The following is a 25,596-nucleotide window of genomic DNA, read 5'->3' as shown; positions in this document are numbered from 1 at the left end:
TTGCTTCTGGACACACATCCCACCTTGGATATCCTCCCACGTCAACAAAGTAAGAAATACTGTGAAGGTTTCTTCTTGCTGGTGTACAAAGAGTATCCTGGCCCCCTTCTTACTGTCAGTCAGTGGTTTCCTCCTTCTCCTTAATCCTTTTCATGGACGGCACCCAGACTCTTCTGCACTGTTGTCCACGCATATCAAACACTCCCCAAGGAATCCCCCCTCCCTGTGCCTTACGTTTTTTCTGAATAAGGAAGTTTCATGTTTCTTTACCAAGAGCTTGTGCATAGGACAGAATTGGGATGGGTTCACTCCGAGGAAACAAAAGTATCAAAAAGTTTAGTCAGCTGTTTCCTGCCTCTTCAGCAAGTAGGAGGCAAAAGCCCAGCCTGCTCACCAACAAAAATAAATCTTGCCAGGGAGTACCAATGTTCCTTTCTCTTTACTTAGTGCTAGTCATTGTTAGGAAGAAAAGGGGGGTAGCCACTCTGTGTTCAAGCACAGTTTTGCCAGATGGCTTCTGTTGTGGGAGGGACCCCTTAACTCTCAGTAAATATCAGCTTTGTTGCACTTTGGACAAGCATTTTGCAATTTACCCCTATCAAACTTATTCTTAAAAGTGCACATTTCCTTATTCCCATAGACGGACAATCTTATAGCTGGCTTCTCTGTTGGTTGTGCTTTTTCTTTCCAGGTTCCAGCATGGTCAGCAAGCCATGCTCCATGCCCATCAGTGAGGTCAGCAAGAAGAAAGTTGATGTCATTGACCTCACTGTTGAGAGCTCGTCTGATGAAGAGGAAGATCCGTCTCCCAAAAGGAAGTGCATATATATGTCTGACACACAAGCAAGTCCCACCAAAGGGTTGGTTAATTTTCAAGTGAATAATGTTGTCTCTCCTGGTTTGTTGGTCTATTGGTCCCCACGCCATCATCCTGTGTTTGGCTTTTGCATTCCTGCTTGTATAGCCTTCAGTAGGCCTGGAGAACAGATCTCTCTCTGCCTTGCTTTATTAGGAGCCTCTTCCGTAATTATTTCCTGTTTGATTACAGATACTGTGTTTAGGCAAGCAAAACTGCTATTTTCTCCATGTTTTGGCATCAAAGAATCATAGCAGTACTTTTTTAAAATTATTTTTTTAACAAAAAGAAATTGGGGGAGGGGCCTTGAGACCTATAGAAAACCTTTTGGCAACACAACAGGAAATCCTTTTGTTGTTGTTATGTGCCTTCAAGTTGATAACGACTTATGGCAACCCTATGAATCAGCGACCTCCAAGAGCATGTGTCATGAACCACCCTGCTCAGATCTTGTAAGTTCAGGTCTGTGGCTTCCTTTATGGAATCAATCCATCTCTTGTTTGGCCTTCCTGTTTTTCTACTCCCTGCTGTTTTTCCCAGCATTATTGTCTTTTCTAGTGAATCATGTCTTCTCATGATGTGTCCAAAGTATGATAAGCTCAGTTTCAACATTTTCGCTTCAAGTGATAGTTCTGGTCTAATTTGTTCTAACACCCAATTATTTGTCTTTTTCACAGTCCATGGTATGCGCAAAGCTCTCCTCCAGCACCACATTTCAAATGAGTTGATTTTTCTCTTATCCGCCTTTTTCACTGTCCAACTTTCACATCCATACATAGAGATCGGGAATACCATGGTCTGAATGATCCTGACTTTGGTGTTCAGTGATACACCTTTGCATTTGAGGACCTTTTCTAGTTCTCTCACAGCTACCTTCCCCAGTCTTAGCCTTCTTCTGATTTCTTGACTATTGTCTCCATTTTGGTTAATGACTGTGCCAAGGTATTGATAATCCTTGACAAGTTCAATGTCCTCATTGTCAACTGTAAAGTTACATAAATCTTCAGTTGTCATTACTTTAGTCTTCTTGACGTTCAGCTGTAGTCCTGCTTTTGTGCTTTTCTCTTTAACTTTCATCAGTTATTGCTTTTATTGTAATATTGTATTTTAATCTTGCTTTGTTCACCGCCCAGAGAGCTATTAGCTATGGGCGGTTTATACATGAAATGAAATAAATAAATAAAATAAATCAGCATTCTTTTCAAATAGTTACTGGTTTCTGCTAAGAGTATGGTATCGTCTGCATATCTTAAATTATTGATGTTTCTCCCTCCAATTTTCACACCTCCTTCATCTTGGTCCAATCCCACTTTCCGTATGATATGTTCTGCGTACAGATTAAACAAATAGGGTGATAAAATACAACCCTGTCTCACACCCTTTCCAATGGGGAACCAATCGGTTTCTCCATATTCTGTCCTTACAGTAGCCTCTTGTGCAGAGTATAGGTTGCACATCAGGACAATCAGATGCTGTGGCACCCCCATTTCTTTTAAAGCATTCCATAGTTTTTCATGACCTACACAGTCAAAGGCTTTGCTGTAGTCTATAAAGCACAGGGTGATTTTCTTCTGAAATTCCTTGGTCCGTTCCATTATCCAACATAGGTTTGCGATATGATCTCTGGTGCCTCTTCCCTTTCTAAATCCAGCTGGGACGTCTGGCATTTCTCGCTCCATATATATATAGCATGATGAAAATGTCGACCCAGTGTGCGACAGCTGTGAAAAAGGCAAATTCCATGCTAGGGATAATTAGGAAAGGTATTGAAAATAAAACAGCTGATATCATAATGCCGTTGTATAAATCTATGGTGCGGCCGCATTTGGAATACTGTGTACAGTTCTGGTCGCCTCATCTCAAAAAGGATATTATAGAGTTGGAAAAGGTTCAGAAGAGGGCAACCAGAATGATCAAGGGGATGGAGTGACTCCCTTACGAGGAAAGGTTGCAGCATTTGGGGCTTTTTAGTTTAGAGAAAAGGCGGGTCAGAGGAGACATGATAGAAGGGTATAAAATTATGCTTGGCATTGAGAAAGTGGATAGAGAAAAGTTTTTCTCCCTCTCTCATAATACTAGAACTCATGGACGTTCAAAGAAGCGGAATGTTGGAAGATTCAGGACAGACAAAAGGAAGTACTTCTTTACTCAGCGCATAGTTAAACTATGGAATTTGCTCCCACAAGATGCAGTAATGGCCACCAGCTTGGATGGCTTTAAAAGAAGATTAGACAAATTCATGGAGGACAGGGCTATCAATGGCTACTAGCCATGATGGCTGTGCTGTGCCACCCTAGTCAGAGGCAGCATGCTTCTGAAAACCAGTTGCCAGAAGCCTCGGGAGGGGAGAGTGTTCTTGCACTCGGGTCCTGCTTGCGGGCTTCCCCCAGGCACCTGGTTGGCCACTGTGAGAACAGGATGCTGGACTTGATGGGCCACTGGCCTGATCCAGTAGGCTCTTCTTATGTTCTTATGTTCTTAAGAGCCTTTGCTGTAGAATCTTGAGCATTACTTTACTTGCATGGGATATTAAGGCAATAGTTCGGTAATTACTGCATTCTCTGGGATCCCCTTTCTATGGAAGTGGGATATATATTGAACGCTTCCAGTCTGTGGGCCATTGTTTTGTTTTCCATATTTCTTCACAAATTTTTGTCAAAATGTGGACAGATTCAGTCTCAGTAGCTTGTAGCAACTCTATTGGTATGCCGTCCATTCCTGGTGATTTGTTTCTTCCAAGAATTTTAAGAGCAGCTTTCACCTCACATTCTAAAATTTCTGGTTCTTCATCATATGGTTCCTCCGTGAATGAATCTGTCATCCTCAGTGTATTGCTTCCATCTTCCTTTTATTTCATCTCAGTCAGTGTGTTCCCCTGTTGATTATTCAACATCCCTACTCGTGGTTTAAATTTCCCTTTCATTTCTCTAATCTTTTGGAACAGGGCTCTTGTTCTTCCCATTTTGTTGTCCTTTTCTATTTCTATACAATAACTATTGTAACAGTTTCCTTTGTCCCTACGTATTAGTTGTTGTATAGTTGCATTTAGGGTTCTGACCATGTTTCTATCTCCTTTTGCTTTTGCTTTCCTTCTCTCTTTAACCATTTGAAGAGTTTCTTCAGTCATGCATTGAGGTCTTTCTCTCTTTTTAACTAGAGGTATTGTCTTTTTGCATTCTTCCCTGATCATGAGTCTGACTTCAGTCCATAGTTCTTCTGGTTCTCTCAACTAAGTTTAAAGCCTCAAACCTGTTTCTTATTTGATCTTTGTATTCTTCTGGGCTGTTATTTAAATTGTATTTTGGCATTATGAGTGCTTTGTTCTTCTTTAGCTTTACGCTGATTTTCGATACGATCAGTTCATGATCTGTACCGCAGTCTGCTCCTGGTCTTGTTTTTGCAGCAAGTATGGAACTTCTCCATCTCCTGTTTCCAATTATATAATCAATTTGATTCCTATATTGACCATCTGGTGATGTCCACGTGTACAGTCGTCTTTTTGGTTGCTCAAAAACTGTGTTGGCAAGAAACAAATCATTGGCTTCACAGAATTCAATAAGTCTGTCTCCTGCTTCATTTCTGTCTCCTAAGCCCCATTTCCCCACAATTCCTAGTTCTTCTCTGTTCCCTATTTTTGCATTCCAGTCCGCCATGATTATCATCATATCTTGTTTTGGTGTGTGATCAATTTCCTCCTGTACTTCTGTGTAAAATCTCTCCAAATCTTCTTCTTCTGCATTTGATGTTGGAGCGTAGACTTGGATGATAGTTATGTTAATAGGTTTCCCGTTTAATCTCATTGATATCACTCGCTCAGACCTTGCATTGTAGCTCCTAATTGCTTTTGCTACATCACTTCTCACTATTAAAGCAACCGCGTTTCTTCTTCTTCTTGATTTTTCATTTCCTGCATAAAATATTTTGTAGTTGCCTGATTGAAAATGTCCCATTCCAGTCCATTTTAATTCACTCACGCCAAGTATTGTAATTTTGATACGCTCCATTTCTTGCTTGACAATTTCTAACTTTCCCTGGTTCATGCTTCTCACATTCCATGTTCCTACTGTGTGCGTCGTACAAGTCCGGACTCTCATTTCGCATCTGTGTGCATCAGCCTCTGGGCTTCCTTTCGGCTTTGACCCAGCTGCGTCATTAGTCACAGCGCTACTCGTACTTGCCCTTTGTTCTTCCCCAGTAGCTTGGTGAGTGCCTTCTGACCTGGGGGTCTCATCTTCCAGCACTATCTCGTGTTGCATTTTGGATACTCTATTCATAGGGTTTTCGTGGTAAGAGGTATTCAGAGGTGGTTTACCATTGCCTTCCTCTGAGTTTGGATGCATCTTAGTCTGGTGTCTCAGGTTTGACCATTCCGCCATGGGTGCCCCTGCTAGGAGTCTAGCCTTTTGGTCTAGACTCCTGACGGCATTGCTCTCAGCTTCTTCAACACTCTCAACCCCACCACCACCACCACCACCACGTTAAGGTGTGCATCCTAAAGGGGGGAGGAAATCCTTAGGAACAATCAATAATTCTTTTAAAAATGGGGGCCACAAAAAACTCTTGGGGAGGCTGGATATGACCTGCAGGTGAGTCACCCCTGCTCTAGAACACAGGACAATGCAAAACAGGCATGTGATGTGCCCTCCATGGAAGAAAGCACATGTCCCCGTTCCTGTCCAGCCTTATCCCAAACTGCAGGCTCAAGCAAAGCTCCTTAGCTCTAAGGATCTTTTGTCCTACTTCTCTCATGGGCACTTTCTCTTCTCCAGAACTGTCCTGTTCTTCTGTCTGCATTTTTACATATAGACAAAAAAAAGCCTTCGTTTTTAGTTATCCTGAGGAGATAAGAGTACAAGGTGGAAGGATAGCCGGGCCTTTGTCTTTGGATTCATTTGTGGGGTTTCCAACAAAAGGGCATTGCTAGCGCTTTGGCTTCTGAGCGCTTCACACCTGCAGAGCTCAGTCCACCCACTTAGGCAGACAGTTCCCCCAACAGCCTCCAGTAAGGCCTTGTCGGTGCTTAAGGAACTGTGCATAGTTCAAAAAGACACTATAATTTTAAGAACAAATCACTCCTTTACAGCAAGGGTCATCCTTGCTCCCAGAAAGTCATTTTGCCTTACTTTCCAGCAGTCTTCCCCCCCCCCATTCCACCTGATGACTATAGACAAAATAAATAGATAAAGGTTAGCATAACACTGTACTGTTTTTGCATTTTCTCTGCTAATATGTGAGCTATTAAGACTATTTCCTCCTTGTGGAAACTGGGTATTGGTACAAGATGCATGATCGCATCTCATTTTTTTAAAGGAGACGTGATTACGAATCAGCAGTCCTTGTTTATATGTGACAGGACCCAGAGACATATTTAACTATGGCTCTTCTGCCATGCTCCTCACGTGCTTGCAGTTTGAACTCAGCATAATTGAGGCAATTACTATGATACAGGCTGCTGTCCAGATATTCCTCTGGGTAAGACCACACATTTAACTTTCTCTCAACCTGCTCTGGAGTGATATCTAGGAGATTAGTTAGGCAGGGCCTATGCTGGAACCCAGCCTGGTAGCTACCATTGACACATCCGTTCTTTATCCCAGGAGTTGCCAACCTTTTGGGGGCCATGGGCACATTTAGATATTTGAGGAACTATCATGGCCACTGCCACAAAATGGCTGCCATGGTTGGGCCTGGCTAATTACCCCCCTAACTCATTAGCCAAATCAATTCCTGTTTAACTCTCATCCCACTTTCGTTCTCCCTCTGCCAACCAACTCCCCCCCCCTCCAAAAAGAAAGATGTCATCTCTTGCCTCTGGTTTAGCAAACTGCCTTATATGGTTCCTGTTTATCCCAAGAGGTGGTCTGTGTTGAGCAGGAGTCCCAAATTGCTCACTTCATTACAAACTATGCTGATGTAATTTCTTAACCCTAACCCAGAAAAGGTCAGTCTGTTATTTTCTGTTGGTGTTGGCTAGTCCTTACAAGTCTTCCATCTTTCAAGTCAGTTTGTAGATAAGAATTTCCTAATAAAAGTACTCCCAAGTGATTAGCCCCACCTTAATCTAAACACAGTGGCTTAGTCCTCACAAAGTCATCTCTACCTTTAGTAGTTTTCGTTAGATTTGGGCGGTGTGAAACGTGGATTTGTGTATTAAAGTATCATGTTCACCTCTCCAAATGATCGTTTCTATCCCTTAGTTAGGTTGGCTGTTTCAGCTGCTTCTGACACAGTGCCAACACCACATCATGCAAACTGCAGCATGGCCATTAGCATGCCAGTTGGTCTTTGGTCTGGAAGTAGAAGGAGATTGTTTTGAATACCAGAAGATGCCCCTCTCTACTCTGAGCAGAATAATGTGATGCTGCTATGAATTCGCAACCATTTTCAATGCAGCTGACTGCTCACAGCTAATTATCACTTCCCTCTCCATTGCCTTTTTCTTTGTCTACAGTTTTACAGTGGGAAAGACTACTTCATATGATCTCATACATATTAAGATGGTTTTCCTAATCGGGTACTCCAACTCTTTCTCAGCCCAGCTATCCAAAAATGAATTTGCTGGAGTGGCACCTGGAACCTTCTATGTGCAATGTATGTGCTGTACCCATTGAATCCTGAGAAATGGAAGTAGTGTTGAATTCTGTGGCCTGTGGAAATGATGCTGATAGAGAGCAAATTTGGGAAGTGGTAGAGCATCTGCTGCATATGCAACAGTCCCAGGTTCAGCCTCTGGCATCTTTAAGACTAGGGAAGAGTCTTGTCTGGATTCCTGCAGCCAACTTAGGCAGAGGCAGCTTTGATCTATGGTCAGTGAGTGGGAGTGGCCTGTGTTTTGTTTTTTTAAAAAGGGGACAAGTCTTGGTGAAAGTGACAACCCTTTTGACATCACAAAGGAGGGGACAGTAAAAACAGAAAAAGAAAGGACAAGTTTTAGTTAGCCTTGGGGGCCACAAAAAAAAGTATCTTGATTTCACAGTGTGGTATGGTACCTGTGGGAGCAGTCAGTAATTTCTTTTATGGAAACAAAATTGGGGGTCCTCGGGAGGGCACAGAAAATCTCTTGGCATCTTGCCAACACAGCGGAGGACCCGTAGGAATGGTTGAGAATTTTTTGAAAAACTTTTTAAATGACAAATTTGGGGAGAGGGGCCCAGTGGTTAGACAACACTGGACTAGATGGACCAATGGTCTGACAGCTCCCTTTCTACCTTGTGGGCTTGAAGTTCTGGTTCCAAATGCTGGGCGTATGAATGGCTGAACTCTGCATTGAGTTTCACATTCTGATCTTTTTCTGTACTCCTAAGGAATTGTGGCTTTACACACAGTCCTGGCTAGTTTAGATTCTAAATAGGCAATGAATGCCTTATGGAGGAATTGTGTAATTCAGGAGAATTTGTTTTTGGAGCAGACCAGTTCAGATTGTAAAATAAAATGGGGCTTTGTTATGCAAGGTTTCCATCTGTTCTCATCAGTACTACATGCACAAGTGGCTTTTGCTGTCTACATATAGATGATGATACGTTAACGCACAGTTCAGCGTTTGCTGTGAAATAACATCTGTTAACTCTGGTGTTAAATATAGCTTTGATTGGAATTTTCAAAGTACATAGTTTTGTGAATCATCGTGAGCGCCTGCTTTGGGCCATGCTTACAGGATGGGCATCTAAATAGACAGAAAAGCAGGGAGTCGCCCCACACTGGCTGTGCATGTTCTAGTGGTCTTAGGCCCAAGAGTGCTGTGCTGTGCACAGCTTAGCCTTCCTGCCAGCTGCTGGGTTGTTTGTGACTTCCGACCTGCTGTTTTGTACAGGGTGCTCATGTATCAGCCATCTACTGTACGAGTGCCTGGAGTGAGCACAGTGGATCCTACTGCTATTCCGCCATCATTAACTGACTACCCTGTACCATTCCATCACCCACCAATATCAAGTATTTCATCAGATTTGCCTGGTAAGTAAGACTTTTTTCTCCGAACTCATTCTGATAGTAATTGGAGCAAACGCAACTTAAAAAGCTAATTTGGGTAAGTGTCTGAAGGCTCAGCTTCCTTCCTACTTTTTCCAAAATACCATTGCAACATGTACAATCTACTTTTGTTGCAGACTTAAATTTCTCTACTGTTGCACTGAGATGATCTTTTTTTTTTTCCAGGTTTCAGTTCCCTGTCAGGTTCAATTCCCTGGTTCTGTTTTCCAAATCCAAAATTTAGAATAGCTACTCTATACTTAAGTGCATTCTCAAGATAACTAATCAGTTACATGTTATGTCTTTTTCTTCTTTCACTCTTTTGTAGTGCATCTCTTCCCAGTTTCAATAAATATCTGATTATTCTTGCAACCTTTTATAAATCCATATATTTTATTGAGGTCTAATTCATTTGCAATATTGCAGTCATAATTACCTTACAGTCTTCAGTGTTATCAACAAAAGATCGATTTCCAGCCATCCACCTTTTTGTTTAAAGTGATATGTGTCTTTGGCATGCATTTTTTTTGTAACAGTAGTCACGCTGTATAGAACCAGCGGAAAATCTAGTACAACCTAGGTGCAAGGCACTAGGGTTCACGGAGTGGCAAATCTTGGATTGAAAAGCAATGTTTACACACTTAGCAAATTGTGCACAGTATGCCTGAGGATAAACAGCAAATGCTTTGGCTTGGATACTTGCTTATATCACGTTTTTGAACCACGTCTGCCCTCTTTCTCAGGTTGCTTACCTAATTAATTGGCTAGTGTCTTCCTTCCTTTGCTGAAGAGGCATAAGCTGTGGGTGGTGGTTGAGCTAGCTTTATTGCAGGAAGGTGCCACAGTTTGGTGGTAAAGCATATATGTAGCACAGAACCGTCTTCCTTGGAGTGCTGCCCTCCAGATGCTTTGGACTACCAACTCTCATCACAAACCTTGTTACCACTTGTGTTTGTTTTGAGGAAACAACCCATGAGTCTGGGTTCTGTCAACACAACAAGCCAGAATCTGGCTTGTTTCATCTATGGCAAGACAGTACCAGGAATGGGGGAGGAGGTCTGCAGGAACCTTTGAGCACTGTGCACTAGGACATTGCTTGTTCACATTAAACCATAGTTTGTTTTGAACTGTGGTTTAATGTGATGTAAATCATGCCAATGATTGGCTCAAGGTAACCCAGTAAGCTTCATGGTTGAGTTGGATTTGAGCGCCATTATGGTATAGTGGTTAGAGTGACAAACTAAGACCAGGTTTGAAATCCCTATTGGGCCACAAACCTCACTTGACCCACCCTGTGGGCTCTTAGCCTCATTTGACCTCTTAGCCTCATTTGACCTCGCTCTTAGGCCTAACCTAATCTCACAGAGTTGCTATCAGGATGAGGGGCTGGGAGAAGAGGCCTTGTAGGCCACCTTCAGCTCCTTGGAGGAAGGGAAGGCTAGAACTGAAGTAAATAAAATAATCCTGGTTTTCCCCAGTCCTAGTCAGTCTTTACCCCATGCCACCCTGTAACTTTGTGAAATCTGTTATCTGTTTTCTAAAGGCAACGCATATCTCTTCTAGGTTTGGATTTTCTTTCTTTAATCCCAGTGGATCCACAGGTAAATACTTTGATTACAGATTATTAACTTCTACTTTTTTTGTTGCTTAGAGTCATTGATTTTACTGGAATAATTTGGAAATGAGTGAAGGGAAAAAACCCTGATACCTGATAGTCTTAGATTTTGTGCTGTATTAAAAATGATCTTGACTGCCTTCTCAGTGTCTTTGTTGCATTCTCCTATTAGATCTGTAGCTGGTTTAACATCCCCTGTGAAATGTGTGTTTAAAAATTTAAAGCAGTAGAAATAATTTAATGAAGGAATACTTTAATCATTTAATTCAGGGGTTCTCAAACTGTGGTTCGTGGACCACAAGCTTCATTCAGGTGGTACACAGCATGTTTGCATTAAATATTCTTACTGATTTTTATATTTATTTTTATTGCTATATTTTATTCTAGGGACTGCAGATTGTAATACGATAAAATACAATAGAAGAAATAAAAGAAGCAATAAAAATTCAATTCAAAACATACAGTGTCTAGCACAGTGTATTAAACTTGCTACAACTGGCAGACAGATCATTAAGTGGTCTGCCAAGACCATTGGCAATTTTCAAGTGGCCCACGGGAGACATGTTTGGAAACCACTGATGTAATTTATTTGGATCTCTGCTGTCCTCTTTTCCCCCCTCCCCTTTAACCAGGCCCATAAGGCAGCATGAGGGTTTGTAGTTAGGTTAGAGATGAACATAGCAAATAATGTACTGCGTTGGCAGGCTGCCTTAGTGTGCCTGTCTACTGGAGTGATCCTACATCATTCTGTGAGCCATTTATTCGTGGCTTGCATGACCATGTTGCATATGTCTTAACAGAAGCTTGATGCCGTTTGCTTACTCTAGCTCCGATGCTTGCACTTTTTTCCCCCTGTGCATCTAGTCTCCCTTCCTTATCTGCATCATTGTTTGTTTCAAGCAGTACTGTCCTCCTATGTTTTTGGATAGTCTCACCTCAACGTTGCCAACAAGCACCACCCCCAGCAACATCATCACCTCCACCAGCCACCACGAGAGCAGCACTCGCGTTAGCTCCTCCGGCCGGAGCGAGACGGCAGTTATCACCAGCAGCGGGAGCAACATTCCAGACATCATCTCTTTAGACTGAAAGCTGGCAAAACTCTGCCCATCTGGAACTGCACAGGGCTCTCTATTCATATGCCTAAATCCCTGGACCTTCAGTACCTTGGACTTTATTTTGAGTATTTATTGAAGGGAGGGGTAAATCCACTTTGGATTCTTTTACCCTCTGTACATGGACCGAGACTACTACAAGGGGTAGGTGGGGACTTGACTGGAAGGATTCTGTTTTTGTTGTCTTGGGTTTTTTCCTTCTCTGCTTGGGGAGAATATAATCTGTTTGAGAACATCAGCCCTTCAAGCTTGTTCTGAAGAAACTGACATGGTTTTACTATGTGGATTCCAGCCTGGATTCAATATGTGAACTTTAATTTTTTTGTTACATTTAGCAATAATGTAAACAGTTTTTTTTAAAAAAAAAATTAAAAAGCACTTACTTTTCAGAGAATGACAAGGAGCTTATGTTTATTCCAGATGTAAGGACAAGAGGGAGTTGGCGTTTGAATTCTTACCATTTTGCCAAGGCCTGGAATAAATCTTCAGTGGAGGATGAACTTTTGTGAAATAATAGTTGCATAAACTGTTTGCCTCTTCCCTTCCTCTCCAGTCATGTCACCATCCCCTTTCCAAATCTGGATGGATATATACATACATATATCCTATTTGGAAGCTCATGCTGCTGCGAGACTATTCAGTTAACTAAAAAAAAAACCCACAAAAAAGTGGGGAGAAAGAATGCTATGCAAAATTTGCTTTATGCATCTAATTCACGTTCACAAAACTATGAATGCAAAGCCCAACAATTCACTTCCAGCTTTGTCAATTCTTGGATGAAGGAAACGGGCAAAGAAAAGAAATTCTGCTTCTCCAAGTCCTGCAAAACGGCCAGTGCTTCAGATTTGAGTGTGGTGTTAAGCACCTGCCGTGTTAACTTGTTATGCCACATTTTGTTATCCACACCAGGATTTGTACCTATCATGAGGTAGAAACTTTTTACAGCTGTACAATCCACATTACTTAAGCCAAGCTGCTGCTAGGAAGATTGATCCTCATTCCCTTTATAATAGTTATAAGAATGATATACTTGACTGCATAGATGACATAGCATTTCGCACTAGGGTCTTGTCAAATCCCTACTTTGGAAAAATAATAATAAATGTTCCCGTTTGAAGAGACTAATGAATTATTTGAGTACTGTGGGTGGAAGGTTTATGCTATGATCCAGTTAGTCCTGGTTCATTTGAAGCCATCATGAAATCACATCTCCAGGGGAAGGGGGTTATACATAAAACATGATTTCCCCCTCATTAATAGACAATTCTTGAGCATCTTGGGAAGAGGGAGAGTTCAGCTTCATCTGCAATATCCTTGCCACGCATTTGTCCCAGAGGCTGTTAATGGTGGGAATACTCAATTTGGGGGGGGGGGGGAGCCATGTGGAACAAATAGGCGTTTTGTTAACATTGAGCCAAGCTGTGTGCCTGAGAAGCACCAAGTGAAATTTTTAAGGGATCCTCTCTGGAAGGGTATGTTTAAAGTAGAAGCAGCACTACCTTAACATGAGTTCCTTGGGAGGGAATTGCATACTTACTTTTGCTGTGTAACTTAGACCATATTCTAGAGGTCATATAAAAGGAGTTAATCTCTTTTGACTGTTGGGAAGGAAATTATGGTAGCCATTTCTGCCTTACCAGGCCTGCAAACCTTTCACGATAAAGGCTCCTGTACCTTCTAGTAGTTATGAAGAGAATTTTAACCAGTACAGCGGGCATTCTGAAGTGCCATGCATCTCCTATAATTTTCAAAAAGGTAACTAGCCAAAACATTGAAAAAGGCTGTTTGCTGCAATCTCTTACATTCTCTCCTTCCTCCTTGAAAATTCTAAAATTACTCTTTCTGTGGTATTGCTGAATACTGAACTGCAGCTTCTGCCCCTTCATTGCCGTGCTGATCTTCTGTTGCTATTTTGTAGGCAAATTGCCTGCAGGTATGGAGACATCCAGCATTGGTTACACTTGGAGTAAACCTATTGCAGTAACTTGAATCCATGGCTTTCAGTGAGTATAACTAATGTTGGATGTCATTTGTTGTTTCCCTTTTTTCAGTTCTACCTCCAAACATCCCACCTTGGTCTATATGACATTCTCAAAAGTGAATTGTTGGCTTATATGATGAGTCTTGCATTGCATCCAATCTCCTTATGTCTGCTAATTTGTACTTCTTAAAAGTAATCTGGTCTTTCTTCTCAAAGCCATACTGGTTGCTATTATTTATTGTATTTGCATACCGCCCCATAGCTGAAGCTCTCTGGGCAGTTTACAGTAACTAAAAACATTAAAAACAAATATACACGTTTAAAACACATCTTTTAAAAACAATTTAAAACACACTTTAAAAAATTTAAAACAATTAAAAAAAACACATGCTAAAATGCCTGAGAGAAAAGTCTTGACCTGGCACCGAAGATAACAGTGATGGCGCCAGGCGTACCTCGTCATGAAGATCATTCCTTAATTTGGGGGCCACCACTGAGAAGGCCCTCTCCCTTGTTGCCAGCCTCCGAGGTTCCCTCGGAGTAGGCACCCCAAGGAGGGCCTTAGATGTTGAGCATAGCGTATGGGTGGGTTCGTATCGGGAGAGGCGTTCCATCAGGTATTGTGGTCCCAAGCCGTGTAAGGCTTTATAGATTAAAACCAGCACCTTGAATCGAACTCGGAAACATACAGGCAGCCAATGCAAGCGGGCCAGAATTGGTTTTATATATTCAGACCGTCTGGTCCCTGTTACCAATCTGGCTGCTGCATTTTGCACAAGCTGCAGTTTCCGAACCATCTTCAAAGGCAGCCCCACATAGAGTGCATTGCAGTAATCTGACTTGGAGGTTACCAGAGCATGGACAACTGAAGCCAGGTTATCCCTGTCCAGATAGGGGCGCAGCTGGGCCACCAACCAAAGTCGGTAGAAGGCACTCCATGCTATTGAGGCTACCTGAGCCTCAAGTGACAGAGATGGTTCTAGGAGAACCCCCAAGCTATGAACCTGCTCTTTCAGGGGGAGTGCAACCCCATCCAGGACAGGTTGGACATCCACCATCTGGTCAGAAGAACCACCCACTAGCAGCATCTCAGTCTTGTCTGGATTGAGCCTCAGTTTATTAGCCCTCATCCAGTCCATCAGTCTTGTCTGGATTGAGCCTCAGTTTATTAGCCCTCATCCAGTCCATTGTCGCAGCCAGGCACCAGTTCAGCACGACTGAAATGGATCCAGATAATCGGTCTCATCCAATAGCGTCTGGAGCTGGCCCACAACCATTCGTTCAAGGACCTTGCCCAGGAATGGAACATTGCTACCAGCCTATAGTTATTAAGATTTTCTGGGTCCAAGGAGGGTCTCTTCAGGAGTGGTCTCATTACTGCCTTTCAGGCAGCCAGGGACCACCCCCTCTCGCAGAGAGACATTAATCATTTCCCTGGCCCAGCCGGCTGTTCCATCCCTGCTAGCTTTTATTAGCCAAGAAGAGCAAGGATCCAGCACAGAAGTGGTTGCACGAACCTGTCCAAGCACCTTGTCAAAGTCCTCAAGCTGTACCAACTGAAACTCATCCAAGAAATCAGGACAAGGCTGTGCTCTGGATACCCTGCTTGATTCACCTGCTATGACACTGGAGTCAAAGTCCTGGCAGATGCTAAAGATTGATGCTAGGTTGATTGCCCTTCAGTGCTTGTGTGCGTTTTCCCCCTTCACATGACTGTGTTGTAATGCTGCAAGCAGGAGATGGGTCAGGTGCTATTTTTTATTGGAAATGTGTATCTTACCTTTCTTCAGAGTTCAAATGCAGTTCTGTGAAACTTGAGTCAAGTTCTAAACCATATACTTGTACTAACAGAAGTTAATACTTGCAGGGATATTTTGCACACACTTCTTAAACTGTGGACTGTAGAAGCAATATTTATCACCTGTTAAACTAGTGCCAGGGAGCAAACAGAAATAAGATAAAAAGACCTAAAGGGGCTTTAGAACGAGGCCATCAAGTCTCTGCAAAATGAACCTGGATGAATTATATGCTGCACAGGACTCTTGCAATGAAAAGCAGAGAGCAGCAGCTGTTTATTGCAGATACAAGAATTTCACCAGATAAGCTGTTCAACACATACTTTTATTTCTCATTAGGTGAACGTGACATAATTGCTAGACGTTTGGAGTTTTTTGTTCAGTTTCCCACTTCTCTGCTGGCTTTATGAAGCAATCCAATTCCATGATGAAGTTAAGTACTACAATAGACACCCCTGACCCGGATGAGGCTATAGTTACAACTTGTCTAGGAAGTTGTCCAGAGGTGGAATGCCTTCCTTCAAGCCTTTGCGTTTGCGTGTTTCAGCTACAACTTGAAAGGGACGCGAGTTAGCATCATAGGGGTCTCCAGGCAAAATCTGCCAATGATCAAAGACACATTGTGGAAAAGCCTGGCCACCAGTATTGGACCGCAGGTCTGCAGTGAAACCTATGGGGGGGAGATAAGAAAATGAATTATTTGTGGGGCTAGAACACCCCTTGCAATTGGCCGGACTGTTCATTCACATTTGACAAGTTTACCTAAAGCAGCATTAATAATGCAGATGTTTACATGAGGTCATATCAGTAAAAGCTTGCAGTGAAATGGCACTTTACAATTAATGTAGTCTGAATTTCTTTGCTCTTCTACTCGTCTCTTCCTCACTGCATCTCTTTTAACCAACATACACTCTGACTCATCCTATGTTCCTTAGCTCTAACCCATTTCCAGCACCTCACATCTGGTTCACTCTCCTTGTGCTGAGATATACTACTACTCCATTAGGGGCAGGTATTTTCCATGCCAAAGCTAACAGCAGGCAGACTTTCTCCATTTAATGCTAGTTATTACTTCCTCCTATTGTGACTTAAGTGCTGGATTGGTAAGGACAAACCAGTGGTTTGAATCTCATGGGCTAGAAACTACCTGCAATTCATAGGTTTCTAGCTGTGAAGGAGAGATGAGGGCTCCCATGAGGTACGTAAGGCCACACAGCCAATAGACATCTCTTACCAAAAGACTCATTAACGGGCAGGTATGCTTTGACCACGAACATTGGGGTCCCAGCTACTTGGGACTCCTCAAAAACATGACCACGTTTCCGATTCAGCACACCGTAAATCCCTCCAACCACTTGTTCTGGACACTAGGAGACAAGACAACTGGTTAGATACTTCCTACTGGCTCAGTGGCAGATCCACAATATTGCACTTTAACCTCTACACAACTGTAACGTGTTTCATTTTAAGACACTGGATCTCTTAATTTTATGCTGCTAAATTGTTTAATTTACATAAAATGCATTAGAACCACACTGAGATACCACATACATAACTGGATGTAATGTATCCAATACAAATATAACTCCATTGACCTCTTTAATACATGCATTTCTGACCCAGTAGGAGAGTTATAAAATCATAAATCCATTATCCAATGTTGTGCTGCAAAGGTTTTGCCAAAGTAAGTTGTGAATGAGCTTTCTCCGTTTATGGTGGCAAACAAGTTCACCTAAATGGGGAGGGAAAACTGGAAGACTTAAGGCTGCAACCCTAACTCCGTCTACTCAGAAGTCCGTCTTAATTAATGGGGCTTACTCCCAGGTAAGGGGTAAGAATTGCAGCCTTAGGGAGAAATCAGCTGCGAACCAGGCTGTGCTACCAATTTAATATTAAATGTTTTATCTGATGTCAAATGAGATTCTTCAGCTGCCCATTTGCACAAGCAGGACTAGCAGTAAGAGCAGAAAAATAGAGGACTACAGGCAAGCTGTAGGGAGGAAAGTGCAGAAGAGGGCAACCAGAATGATCAAGGGGATGGAGCAACTCCCTTACGAGGAAAGGTTGCAGCATTTGGGGCTTTTTAGTTTAGAGAAAAGGCGGGTCAGAGGAGACATGATAGAAGAGTATAAAATTATGCATGGCATTGAGAAAGTGGATAGAGAAAAGTTCTTCTCCCTCTCTCATAATACTAGAACTCGTGGACATTCAAAGAAGCTGAATGTTGGAAGATTCAGGATAGACAAAAGGAAGTACTTCTTTACTCAGCGCATAGTTAAACTATGGAATTTGCTCCCACAAGACGCAGTAATGGCCACCAGCTTGGATGGCTTTAAAAGAAGATTAGACAAATTCATGGAGGACAGGGCTATCAATGGCTACTAGCCGTGATGGCTGTGCTCTGCCACCCTAGTCAGAGGCAGCATGCTTCTGAAAACCAGTTGCCGGAAGCCTCAGGAGGGGAGAGTGTTCTTGCACTCGGGTCCTCCTTGCGGGCTTCCCCCAGGCACCTGGTTGGCCACTGTGAGAACAGGATGCTGGACTAGATGGGCCACTGGCCTGATCCAGCAGGCTCTTCTTATGTTCTTATGCTACTGTTACTAATAACTTAGTGCAAAGCATTTTGCAGTGGGTGGTTGCACTACAGAGTCATTTTTCCTCACCAGAGCTGGCCACTTGAACCCAGATACCTTACATCCAGTTCACTGCACTAGAAGCTAGGCAAGGCTTGGTATGTGGTGTAATGCTCCCTTTAGATTCTGGCAGTCCTTACAAGCTCAATTGCAAAGGAGATTCTCCCTACCTGCAAAGGGTCCCAAGGAATGACAATATTGGAAGTCACCAGCACCACCCTCCAGGAGCTGGATAAAGGGCCCAAAACAGTCATGCGGAGCAGATTACATGCAACCCTCAAGGCTTTAATGAAATTCATTCTCTTCCTTCCATCAGCTATATTCAACGCAATTGTTGATTTTGGAGTTGAGGAGGAATTTCCTAGAAGGCAGCAATAACTCTTTTGCTCTTCTCCCATTGGGAGTAGAAGAAAACTAAGAGGGCTCATGGGTCTACTGTGACAGTGAAATCCTAGGAAAGGGAATGGCAATCTTGATTCCTGCCTTGAAGTCTCAGAAAGGATAGCCAGCTTGTCTACACTGGAAGTCCTGTGACATACCTGAATCTCCACAAGATAGATGGGCTCCATCAGCCGGGGCTGGGAAGTCAGGGCAGAAGCATACAAGACCCTTCTTGCAGTTGGGATGATTTGCCCACCACCGCGGTGAATGGCATCAGCATGGAGAGTAACGTCATGAATGTCAAAGCGAACCCCCCGCATGTTCTCCTCACACAGAACACCCTGTAAAGAGGAGCAATCAAAGTGGAAAGGAAAAGACTTCTCTTTCTGACACGCTTATACTATATGAATACAGCTGGCAAGAAAATTAAGTATGGCACTGGTGAAGTTACTACTTGGGCAGAAATAAAGCTGAGTGCAAAAAAACCAAAAACCAACAAAGATTATGTAATGTTTATGAGTGGGGGTCTTCCTGTCACTTTGTAGGCTTGCATACAAAAAAGCCTAACATCAAGTAACTAATGCATAGCAATAAAAATTAAGATAGTAGATGGCATTTCACAGAGCAATGTATTTAGGTCAGTTCATATCGAAATTAAACAAGTCCGCCTTATTACTGTAGGTGGGGAAATGATTAAACATGAAAGTACCTTAAACCAAGTCATACCACTGCGGTCTATCGAACCCAATACTAGCTGTCTAAAAAGTCTCTTCATCTAGCCACTGCAGACTTCTTTAAAAAAACTGGCGTTGTTGGGGATCGAACCTATGACCTGCACAGTTGACAGCAGGGGTGGGGAAGCTTCGGCCTGTTGGTCAAACTTAGCCTTCCAGGTCTCCCCATTTGGCCAGTTAGGCCTTTTGTGGGAAGCTGCACCCACACACACACCCTATGTCTGACGCCATACATAATGTCAGGTGTTGGGCAGGACTTACAAAGGTACGATCAGGACCTTGGCAGGCTCCCCATTATTCCGTCGCTGGGGCAAGGGTGTGTTTCCAACCGCCCCTCACTCAAGGAGGGGGAAACGGTTTCCATTCAATGCAAACAGCTTCCCCCTCCCTGCCCAGCTCCTTTCCACCTCTGACATAATGGATAGAGTGCGAGGAGATGTGCAAAGCACAAGGGATTCTGACAGGTGTGTGGGACAGCCACCCTGTCGGTCATGTGGTTGAGAGGTGGCTTATCCTGCCCACCTGCCAGATTTGGCCCATGAGGTGGCCAGAAGGATTCCCCACCCCTAGTTTACGGTACAATGTCTTGAGTGCCAATTTTGTGGCAGACTTGCCTCTTTTGTTGCCCACTGAAATCCAGCTACCACACTGTCCTTGATTTCATTGAGATACTGGACCCCTTTGGTGATGTCAACCAAAATATTGGGACCTGTTCCATCAGGACCAAAGCACCATATCTTCCGTGCTTCTGATACATCCCACTCATACTTCTCAGCCAGGTACCGAGCTCGTTGTTTAAGCTCTTGGCGGGAGCTGACATCGCCTTTGTCGATATCTTCGGCCAACCCATCAGGGAAAGGGCGGGCTTTCATATACAGCCGGTTGTGTTTGTTGGGAGACTTGGACAAGCACATCTGACTTGATTCCTCACAGACTGTCTCCCGATAAGATACTACTGGATCTGATTTCTGTAAAATGACCCCAAAAAAGCAAAGAAAAAAGAAAAAGCACCTTTAGTTCAATTTGCGTATTGTATCTATTAAATGCTATCAACCTTTACTACCCAGTTTCACAACCTGCATTTTCATTTCAACCTAGAATGACAGAAAATGTCCCAATTCTTTTCTCAACTCGTCTCCCCCATTACACACATATTCCAGTATCAGGGTAGGGTGGCGCTTGTGTGGGGGTAAAATGGCACACCAGGCCACCTAAAGTAGCCAGACATCCCCACAGAAATGAAACTCTCGTATTGTGTGCATTACAAATTTTACTGCCAGGTTTAGGGTCTGGCATAAACATTTGTGAAATCAGCCATCCCCTCAGGATTACTGCTGGGTAATATAGAGCCCTCTGTGGCGCAGAGTGGTAAGCGGCGGTAACGCAGCCGAAGCTCTGCTCACGGCCGGAGTTCGATTCCAACGGAAGGAGGACGTCGAATCTCCGGTAAAAGGGGTCGAGGTCCACTCAGCCTTCCATCCATCCGTGGTCAGTAAAATGAGTACCCGGCATACGATGGGGGGTAAAGGAAGGCCAGGGAAGGAACTGGCAATCCCACCCCATATATACGGTCTGCCTAGTAAATGTCGCAAGACGTCACCCTAAGAGTTGGAAACGACTCGCACTACAAGTGTGGGGACACCTTTACCTTTACTATAGAGGTCACATTATATTTAAGCATTGACCACCTGATCTGGACAAAGCTGCGGATTTTTTTTTTTTGTTATCATGTGAAATCCAAAAGAATAATCGGATTTTTAAAAATCTTGGTTCACCTTGGCAGGCAGGCAACCAACCCTATCATATCCCTCACCTCCACTGGTGAATGCAAGACCCAGCACAGCTGTGCTCCATTGGTGGAGAGGGATGGGAGCTCGTCCCCGGTGCACTAAGTCACAGATTCCCAGAAAGCACAGTCTCACGGCTCTCCATATGTGGCTGATGCTCAGTGTAGCATCCAAGAAAACCCCTACCATTCATCTGTACTTCTGAAGTCAGCCAGGCATCACAGAGTCCTCATGCTTCTCCAGGCACAGAAGAAGGGGGTGGACTTCTTGATTTGGTTCTCTTGCCAGAGCAAGAGATGTGCTCAACCATGGCGAGCTGGCAAGTATACTTGTGGATCCCAGATAATAATCATTGTCACAAGCCACTCTTGAAATTACTGGGAGAAGCAGAGAGCACAGCAGCAGTCTAGAACACATTAGGCATTTGCACCCCACATTCAAGGTCCTGTACATAGAACATGGAAGTTCAAAATCTAGTACCTAATGTAGAAATTAGCCTAATTGAGAATCTCAGCTTTCCTAACAGTCACAATTTGCTCAAGACTTCCATAGCGTACTTTGTATCTTCTTACCCCCTTCCCAATCTCTACCTTCTTCCCCTGCTTTTGAGAAAAAAAAAGGGGGGGTGTCAAACACCACATTCTCTCAAAGCAACCTCTGGAAGCAAAACTAATTATGAACAGGTCACAGGAAGATGCTCAATGTTCACAATTTATTTCTCAGGCTCTTAAATTTAACAACCTGGCACAATAACAGATCCCAACATCTAATTCTCATTTTTTTAAAAACCTCGTCTGCTCATTCAGTGTTCAGATGTTCTAAACCTGCCCACCCAGCCAGTCAGCTAGGATACCTTGATTGGAATACAGGCATGGTCCTCTTCCAGATCTTTGAGGCAAATTTCCAGATGTAGCTCACCAGCTCCAGCAATGATGTGCTCCCCAGATTCCTCAATAATGCACTAGAGAACAGGAAAAGGTGGTTATGAGGTTGCTTCAGGGGGGAAAAGTTACAAAACTCTGGTAGCATTTAGTAATCTGGTAGTTCACGCTGCACAACATGACACAGTTTGGCCAAGCAGTTTTCATAAGACCTAGACACGGCCTTTTTACAATGGCCATGCAGAAATCATCGCGGGAATTAAATGCCATTTTAGGTTTAGGCTGTGATGTGCCTTTCTCCCATGAACTCAAGCACTACACCTTCCTGTGAAAAGCAGGGTACTACCAAGTAAAATGCAGCAGTTCTAACACTCATGCCATGCTCTAAGCTTTGTGCAGCAGTATGTGAACCTGCAGTTCAAATAGAGCCACCATACCCCAGAACAGGAGGCAAATACTTCCTACTGTTGAAAGCACACAAGCAAGACTACAACCCCAAATCAAAGCCTATATATGCTTACATTTATTTATTAGGAGTTTTATTGTATTGCTTCCAGAAGGCTTACACAAAGTAACAAGAAGTTTCCCCTAACAATGTGTTTTGACAAAAGAAAAAACATCCTGGGTTTTCAGAAATTCCCAGAGGTCACGAATTGTACAGAATTGTCTAAGGGCAGAAATCTACTATATAACAGGACTAAGGATGTTTGCTGCCTTTGAGATCTCCCTTCTGCACAAAGGTAACCTGCTGTCACAGATACCACATTCAGAAATCATAACTATGGTTTGTTGCGATGAAAACACACTGTGGTAACTCTCACGTTTGCATGCTTCCCTCCCCATTTCTTTGAATGAGAGAGGAGAAGATTTCAGTGAAACAGAAGGAAACTGCATTAGTACAAGTCACCTTGGTGTGATATCCTCAGTTTCCCACGTCTGGACAAAATCAGGATATTGCGGTTGTTACAAACCATGCCCAGAAGCTTTTAAGTTTTTTTGAGGTAGGTGGAAGGAGAGGAAGAAGCAAACAAGCCTGAGGCTCACTGTATTCTTGAAACGCTAAGGAGTATGAATCCTTTTTCAGACCAAGGACTGTATTCCCATCTCAGCAACTTTCCTGGGGCTGGAGGCAAATGTAAATTTTACCTTTGTACAGCAGGTCAGTTTCTACACACCCCTCTCTATCCTCCTTCCAAGCAACCAAGAGGGAGTTATAAGAGTCCAAGAACACATTCAAGCCAGGCAAAAATACTCATGGCAGGTATGGAGTAGGGCTGGTGAGGGATGTGGCCTGGGGAGAATTCCAACAGCAAGATAGAGAGGCCTGGAGGGCCACATTTGGCCTCTGGGCCCAAGATTCCCCACCCTTGCGCTAACCCATGGTTTTGAGTTACAACTGAATGCAGCCACTCTGAAGTGCACTCTTCCCATCCAGCCAAGATTCTAAAACCCTTTTTCTTCCTTAGACACTTAATTTTCTTCCAGACATATCTGCAGTAAAAGGGAGCAGCAATTTCTATTGCCCTGTCCTTATCTCATGTTAATGAGAAAGATAAAAACCAAGTTATTTCCAAATTTCCTTAAAATATTTCAAAACATATTTTTCTTCTTAGGGAATCTCCTCAACATATAAAATTATAAAAATAATACTCTGATTGAGTTCCATCTGTTCCATCTTAGAGAAGAGCAGTTTTTAAGCTGAGCAAATATGAACAGAAAATTGTTCCGCAACTGAATGTTCATTTATTCTGGAGCAATTAAAAGACAATTATTTGGAAAAAATATTTAATTTCTTCCATTTATATCCTACCATTCTGCCATGCTGGGACTCCAGCTGGCATGCATGGGTTCCTGGGTAATTTCCCACCCTGGCATTGAACAGACACAGACCTGCTTAGCTTCAGCAGGGTTGATGCGTAAGTCCCTTCAGACCATGCAAAATGAACATGGTCCCTCCTGCCCTCATTAATTTTGAATCCTGTGACATGGTGAAGATTTTTTCCTGGTTGCAATACTACTCCTTGTTGCCCATATACCATCTTCCTTTTCATCCTTTTGGGAGGAAGGGCGGGATATAAATTAAGTAAATAAATAAGCAATCCTTTTAAGATTCCTGTCTTATGCAATAGACAACAACCCCATTCTTGGAAACTATTCGTAGGTAGGCTAAACCTTGTACTCTTCCCAACCCACTTTTCACAAAGAGGCATTTATTCAGTCTTCAGCTGCAAGAAACAGAGGGCCCAAATTAATATTAAGATACAAACTGACTACAAACGTTAAGGGGTTGGATTGCTTTTTTCCCGAGTTCTGAACAAGTCTATAGTTGCTTCAAACTGGCATGCTTGCAAATGCTATTAGGAAAATGACCAGAGGTAAGGTCTCTCTCTCAGTAAAGCTCCACTGCAAACCAATAATTCACAAAGGTATGGCTAACACTCACCTGGACCATAGGGTCAGACTTGGCGAGACGCTTTAGACCTTCCACTAGTTTTGGTAGGTCGGCAGGGTTTTTTGCTTCAACTGCAACACGCACAACTGGGCTAACACTAAATTTCATCACTCTCATGTTGTGGGCATGTTCAAAGGTGGTAATGGTGCCCGTCTTCACCAAAAACTGGTCAACACCAACTAGACCAACAATGTTGCCACAAGGTACATCCTCAATGGGCTCAACATAACGACCCATCATCAAAATGGTTCTACAAAGAGAGGACGGGGTAACAATCTATTTTATCATTGGAAGTATTTTTTTTAAAAAAAATCAACCTTTTCACATAAAAGGTATTCTCTCTAATTGCCTTTTTAATTGTCTATAATAACGTTCAGTTACTAAAGTTCTACTGGATATGCCATAAAGAAAAAAGTTTCAGAAAAAAAAATGGTGCCTCCTCCTATCAGGTTCCCCCCATAAAACAAAAAATATTTTATAACACTGTGTTCTTTGCACGCTCTGACTTGCAAAAGAAGCAAAGCCATCAACACCTACCTTTGAATGGGCTTCAGATAGAGATCTTCCTTCTTTCCTGGGGTATAGTTTGGTCCCATTATTCGTACTTTCTGGCCTGTGGAAACAATACCAGAGAAGACCCGCCCAAAGGCATAGAAACGGCCTTTGTCAGATGTGGGGACCATTTTGGAGATGTACATCATCAAAGGGCCCTTGGGATCACAGTTCTTGACACCTGCAGCAAAACAATGCATAAATGGTGACTCATAGGCAGTTCTCTCAGCTGAGATGTCATGCAGAGGGATTTGCCTTCCTTTTGTAAAACAGCCAAACAAAAAGGATAGGAGTTATCAGGCACTGGAGTCTAAGTAGACAAAAGCCAAGTCTATCAAATGTGTGAATGAAATCGGAAGTATGTTTGGTAGATTCCTGCTTATATAACAGATCCATGACGGCTCAGCTGAGGACCTTTGGGAGTGCCAAGTCCTGTCACACTATCAAGTCTCACTCCCTACTATTAAAGAACTGCATGTTCTCTGCAAGGAGGAGGCCAACGTTTGCGAAAGGAACACAGAGTATAAGACTAAGGAAAGCTGGTGAAATGTCTCAAAAAGGTATAAATTAGTAAGACCGTTCAGGGATTTGCAAAGTAGTCACATCTTTGCCTTGCATTGCTAATGTTCTTGTCTTACCCATTGCTGCTTCATCATCAGGAGGTCCCTCATACAGAAGTTCACAGCGATATTTCTGTGCTGTAACAGGGGAAGGCAGATGGATGGTAATCATCTGAAGTAAGGCGTCTCCAGCAGGCAGCCAGCGACGCATTACAGCCTGGGAAGCAGACATTGAAAACAATTTGAGAAATCCTGTTAAACTACTGATCCATCCTTTAGTTTCTTTGT

The 25,596-nt window shown here is 43.0% G+C and overlaps 2 protein-coding genes across 7 annotated transcripts in view; one reads left to right on the top strand and one right to left on the bottom strand.

The window, feature by feature from the left end:
* LOC133379171 (E3 SUMO-protein ligase PIAS2) overlaps positions 1 to 12,672 on the top strand; it is a 43,638-nt gene extending 30,966 nt beyond the window's left edge. The window contains exons 11-14 of one of the 6 annotated variants that reach the window (XM_061613903.1): positions 692 to 860; positions 8,667 to 8,806; positions 10,385 to 10,422; positions 11,337 to 12,672. In XM_061613903.1, coding sequence (XP_061469887.1) covers positions 692 to 860; positions 8,667 to 8,806; positions 10,385 to 10,422; positions 11,337 to 11,525 — 536 coding nt within the window. In that variant the 3' untranslated portion in view covers positions 11,526 to 12,672. Of the gene's footprint in view, positions 1 to 691; positions 861 to 6,166; positions 6,385 to 7,307; positions 7,437 to 8,666; positions 8,807 to 10,384; positions 10,423 to 11,300 lie in introns of those variants that run through there. The other 5 variants (XM_061613894.1, XM_061613912.1, XM_061613920.1 and 2 more) reach the window with 5 other exon arrangements.
* A 2,962-nt stretch (positions 12,673 to 15,634) lies between these two features.
* LOC133379166 (elongation factor 2-like) overlaps positions 15,635 to 25,596 on the bottom strand; it is a 35,307-nt gene continuing 25,345 nt past the window's right edge. Inside the window, exons 8-15 of the mRNA XM_061613880.1 lie at positions 25,387 to 25,525; positions 24,734 to 24,929; positions 24,188 to 24,446; positions 21,717 to 21,824; positions 19,691 to 20,044; positions 18,501 to 18,683; positions 16,563 to 16,695; positions 15,635 to 15,998 (exon numbers count right to left, since the gene is read on the bottom strand). Of these exons, the coding sequence (XP_061469864.1) occupies positions 15,805 to 15,998; positions 16,563 to 16,695; positions 18,501 to 18,683; positions 19,691 to 20,044; positions 21,717 to 21,824; positions 24,188 to 24,446; positions 24,734 to 24,929; positions 25,387 to 25,525 (1,566 nt within the window). The 3' untranslated portion in view covers positions 15,635 to 15,804. The remainder of the gene's footprint in view (positions 15,999 to 16,562; positions 16,696 to 18,500; positions 18,684 to 19,690; positions 20,045 to 21,716; positions 21,825 to 24,187; positions 24,447 to 24,733; positions 24,930 to 25,386; positions 25,526 to 25,596) is intronic.

This window comes from Rhineura floridana, chromosome 1 (assembly GCF_030035675.1).
Source record: "Rhineura floridana isolate rRhiFlo1 chromosome 1, rRhiFlo1.hap2, whole genome shotgun sequence".
NCBI lineage: Eukaryota > Metazoa > Chordata > Lepidosauria > Squamata > Rhineuridae > Rhineura > Rhineura floridana.
The sequence above is the reverse complement of the archived record's forward strand: the minus strand, read 5'-3'. Positions and strand labels throughout refer to the sequence as shown.